A 5000-nucleotide genomic window follows, 5' to 3' on the forward strand; every position below is an offset into this window, starting at 1 on the left:
GAATGAATGAATGAATGAATGAAAGGGTCTTTGGGGGGAGTCTGTTATTACCTGTTATTACCTGTTATTATATGTTATTATATGTTATTGTCTGTGTTTTGCATCAGTTGGATGTACTGAATGAATGAATGAATGAATGAATGAATGAAAAGGAGAAAGTCTCCTCAGTAAATCATCTGTTGAGTGTTTGATGGTTATTTATTTTGTCTTTATAATCTAACCGCCATGAAACAATCAGAAAATAACGTTTTATTTCTCGCCGTCACTGCTTTGCTCTCTCTACCGCCGCTCCCTCTCCTCGCTCGACCACACTGTCATTAAACCGTTAAACAGCTGTTCTGATGTCACCCGCCGTGCAGGTCAGAGATCTGTTCGTCATGGCGAGGAAGAACGCCCCCTGCATCCTCTTCATCGACGAGATCGACGCCGTGGGGCGGAAGCGAGGACGAGGAAACTTCGGAGGACAGAGCGAGCAGGAGAACACGCTGAACCAGCTGCTGGTGGAGATGGACGGTGGGTGACGGGCATCATGGGAAACGGAGTGAAAACAGCTGCTCAGATATAAAACATCTGACGGTTGAACTGAACCAGAGATGGAAAATAACTAATAACTACGTACATTTACTCAAGTATCATACTGTAGTACAGCTAGGTTGGGAACCAGTGGACTAAACTAGCTAACTGTATATAAAGTAGTGTAAACTAACAGTATTAATATGAACGGATGAATTTTAGTAACTTTATTGATAAAGAGTGGGGTGACGGAGGTGTCGCTGTTCTGCGTCTGCAGGGTTCAACACGGCCACCAACGTGGTGGTTCTGGCGGGAACCAACAGGCCGGACATCCTGGACCCGGCGCTGATGAGGCCCGGACGCTTCGACAGACAGATCTACATCGGTGAGGAGTCGCTGGCGGCGGACTGGTGATGAATGTCGGACAGCGTTGTTGTGTTTGAAGAACATGTAAACGATGTGTCAGAGCTGACAGAGTGTTCGTGGCGTTTCAGGTCCTCCCGACATCAAAGGACGAGCGTCCATCTTTAAAGTTCACCTGCGTCCTCTGAAGCTGGAGGCCGACATGGACAAAGACGCTCTGGCCAGGAAGATGGCGGCTCTCACGCCTGGATTCTCAGGTAAACACGTTAACGCTCTGACCGTCCAGCGGTCTGCTGTTCCTCTCAGAGATTAACTCGACTGTTTCCTCTCCGTTAGGCGCCGACATCGCCAACGTTTGTAACGAGGCGGCTCTGATCGCCGCTCGCCACCTTTCAGACGCCATCAACCAGAAACACTTTGAACAGGCCATCGAGAGAGTGATCGGAGGTGAGACGAGTTCCTGTAAACATTCACACCGCTAACGACATCACAACAGCCGATCAATCAAACAGTTCTGTGCGTTAAACTGGTCTCTGAACCAGAGTCAGCTGGTTGGGTCATGTGACTGAACATCTGCGACTCATCGTTTCCATGAACCATGATGAAAACCTTCACAGCTGGATCGTTGAGCAACGCAGGAACGAAACCAGTTACTCTCTCATAAATGTTCCCATTAGCACCACTGGGTCCAGTAACACTCCACCACCACCGTCTCCATCACCCAGTAAGACTCCAGTACTGCCTGTAGATCACTGGAGGAACGTGCTGCTGCACTGAAGTTCAGAGGTGGAAGCTCGATGGTCTCGTGGTACCAGCAGGGTCCAGACTGTTGAAGGGAGATGAACCAAGTCCTGGATCAGGACGATGAAGACGAGACGCAGCTGGACCTTCACACAGGACAACGATCCCAAACACACTGCAAAGACTCAACTGGTTCCAGTAAAAGACAATAACGGTGTTGGAAAGGTCCAGTCAGTCACTAGAACCCAGCAGAACCTTTATGGAAGGAACCGAAGATAAAGATTCAACATGTGAAGACTGAGATCAGATTCATGCAGCTTCAGTTACTGATCAACGCTCAGAACTGTTTTATTGATCGATTGATTGTCTTATTGAGTTAATATCAGAACCTCTGGTTCTGGTCCAGTCTCAGTTATCTGCAGACCGGCTGGTGGACTCGCTGAGTTCTCTGCTGGTTTCTGATGGAAAGTAAACACCAGTTACAGGTTGAAGATGTTTCATCGTGTTTGCAGGTCTGGAGAAGAAGACTCAGGTTCTGCAGCCGGAGGAGAAGAAGACGGTGGCGTACCATGAAGCCGGACACGCCGTCGCCGGCTGGTTCCTGGAGCACGCCGACCCCCTGCTGAAGGTCAGTCCACACTCCGTGTTATATATGTTACATAACATCAGCGTTCACGGACGGAGACGGACGGACAGATGTGACCTCACACACAAGAAGAGTCATCTGGTTCTTTATATCAACAGTTTTATTGAAGGAAAGAGTAGAAGTTAAGAGCTTTTAACCTTCCTCTGAGGAAGAGGAGGAGCACACAGCTCTGTTCATCATGAATTACTGTTAAAACATTATTTTATTTAGTCTGTGAGTCTGACCTGCTGAGAACAGCTGACACGTTCCTGCGTCGCCTCCTCTGACCCCAGGAGGTCAGAGGTCAGAGGTCAGCCACTGAGCCCAGCTGAGGAGATATTTACTGTGTTGTCTACACACTAACGTGTCGGCTCACCTGTGCAGGTGTCCATCATCCCGCGGGGGAAGGGGCTGGGCTACGCGCAGTACCTGCCCAAAGAGCAGTACCTGTACACCAAAGAGCAGCTGCTGGACCGCATGTGCATGACTCTGGGAGGACGAGTGTCCGAGGAGATCTTCTTCAGCCGCATCACCACCGGAGCTCAGGACGACCTCCGCAAGGTCACCCAGAGCGCCTACGCACAGGTCAGAGGTCATAGGGGAGGGGTCAGAGGTCAGGGGTTATGGGGGAGGAGTCTGGGACAAATAAATGGTTAACATCACAACGTTAACATGACTCCATTAGTGTTTATATTATTATTTTGAGTAGCGAAGTTGAAACGCAGCTGTTCTGTGTTCTGCTGCAGATCGTCCAGTTCGGGATGAACCCGAAGGTGGGTCAGGTGTCCTTCGACCTCCCCCGGCAGGGCGAGATGGTTCTGGAGAAACCGTACAGCGAGGCGACGGCTCGTCTCATCGACACCGAGGTCCGAACCCTCATCAGCGAGGCGTACCAGAGAACGCACCGCCTGCTGAGCGACAAGAAGGCCGAGGTGGAGAAGGTACGACTGACCCGTCGCAGGTGGTTCCAGGTGTTACAGACCTGCAGTAGAGCCCAGCTCATTCACACACACGGTGACCTTAGAATTACCGGCTTTTATCCGACATCTTTGGCAAAAAGTAATTATCAACATTAAAATATTCTTTGACGAAGTTTTTCACATGTTCTGCAGGTTTATTATTTGTTTTCTGCATTATTGGCCCTAAAGTTTGAGGAAAGGTTCTGTCTCAAAGATCAATATCAGAGTTAGTGCTTTAAGGTTCCATCTGCAAAGAACCAATCAGTGCTCAGAATGTAGACAGGAGGACCAATCAGGTTCTGCCTCTTTACCATGTGACCTCACTGCTCTGACTGTGGTTAAAGGAGCTGAAACACTGAGTTAGCACAGCTGTTAGCAACGATCGCTGTTCTGGATCAGGTTCCGGATCAGGTTCCGGATCATTGACGTACTTCCTGCAGAGTCCCGAGTCTGTTCTGTGTGTCCTGCAGGTGGCGCTGCGGCTGCTGGAGAAGGAGGTTCTGGATAAGAGCGACATGGTGGAGCTGCTGGGCAAACGTCCGTTCGCAGAGAAGTCGACATACGAGGAGTTTGTGGAGGGAACGGGAGGCGAGGACGAGGACACGACGCTGCCGGAGGGCCTGAAGGACTGGAACCAGGAGAGGAAGGACAAGGAGGAGAGCCCGGACGAGCAGGTGGCCCGCCAGATCTCCGGAGGAATGCCTTTCTAGAACCTCACCGACACGCTCAGTCCTCACGTCGGGTTCTAAACCACAGTTCATCTGCAGCTCCAGAATCAGTTCGGCTCTGTCTACCAGGTGGAGAACCGGATCACTGACTGAACATCAAGAACGTTTGCTCACTCTGTAAAGCTGTCAGACGTTTGGGGTGGTGGCATAGAACCCCAAACGCTGCCCACGTGTGTCTGCAACTTGTTAGATAAACTGTGTCTCAGTCTACGAGGTGGAGAACCTGCTCACGTACTGCCAGACCGGAACATCAAGAACTTTGCTCTTCAAGTCTTCTCTTCGGGGTTCTGCTCTGACCTGCTTGTATCGCCAAAGCTTCACTCTATAAAATTCTAAGATGTTCTGTTGGACATCTGGGTTCTACTGCCACCACCCCAAACGCTGCCCACATGTGTCTGCAACTTGTTTATTTGAAGTTCTAGATAAACGTCGTCTCCGTCTCCTAGGCCACTGAGAACTCACTGCTAGAACCTTCTCTCTGGAGTTCTTCCAGTTCTAGATGCTTGTGGAACCACCACACTGAGTTAACACACAGGGAGCTCTGCACAGGAACGTTCTACAGCTGTAACATCAGTCGGAGAACCTCCAGTATACGCTTCTAGAACATTCAAATTCAGACATGTACTTTGAAATCCCTCCACAAATTGTCATCAGAATATTTCTATACAGAGAACTGTTCTCTACTCACAACCTCCCCCCGGTAGAACCGTCACCGCCGTCCTCTAGAACCGACTTCTAAAAACACTTTTGCCAACACACATAGTTCTGTATCAACAAACGTTCCACAGGAGGGTTCTAAATGAATTACGACACATACACTAGAACGTTCTCCAGCTCTACAATCTACTCTAACAACAAATCTTTTCCTCATGAACTAGAACCGACTCTGACACTGAGTTAAACATACAGAGAACGGTTCTCTGCATAAAACTCTAGAACCCTCTCAGCTGTAGAAGCCTTGCATGCAGGGTGCAAGAACAGTCAAATCCACACAGATCCTTCTAAACTACAGCTAATATGACATAAAACTTCCATTAAAGAACCTGTGGAACCTCCCACCGAGTTCCAAAA

The 5000-nt window shown here is 49.3% G+C and overlaps 1 protein-coding gene across 2 annotated transcripts in view; it reads left to right on the plus strand.

Moving 5' to 3' along the window:
* The window catches only part of afg3l2 (AFG3-like AAA ATPase 2), a 12233-nt gene that overhangs the window by 6449 nt on the left and 784 nt on the right, over positions 1-5000 (plus strand). For both annotated transcript variants that reach the window (XM_042427631.1, XM_042427632.1), the window contains exons 10-17: positions 360-513; positions 791-898; positions 1008-1133; positions 1213-1323; positions 2130-2245; positions 2627-2827; positions 2989-3183; positions 3672-5000. The exon at positions 3672-5000 is cut by the window's right edge and continues 784 nt beyond it. In XM_042427631.1, coding sequence (XP_042283565.1) covers positions 360-513; positions 791-898; positions 1008-1133; positions 1213-1323; positions 2130-2245; positions 2627-2827; positions 2989-3183; positions 3672-3911 — 1251 coding nt within the window. In that variant the 3' untranslated portion in view covers positions 3912-5000. The remainder of the gene's footprint in view (positions 1-359; positions 514-790; positions 899-1007; positions 1134-1212; positions 1324-2129; positions 2246-2626; positions 2828-2988; positions 3184-3671) is intronic.

This window comes from Thunnus maccoyii, chromosome 12 (assembly GCF_910596095.1).
Source record: "Thunnus maccoyii chromosome 12, fThuMac1.1, whole genome shotgun sequence".
Classification (NCBI taxonomy): Eukaryota; Metazoa; Chordata; class Actinopteri; order Scombriformes; family Scombridae; genus Thunnus; species Thunnus maccoyii.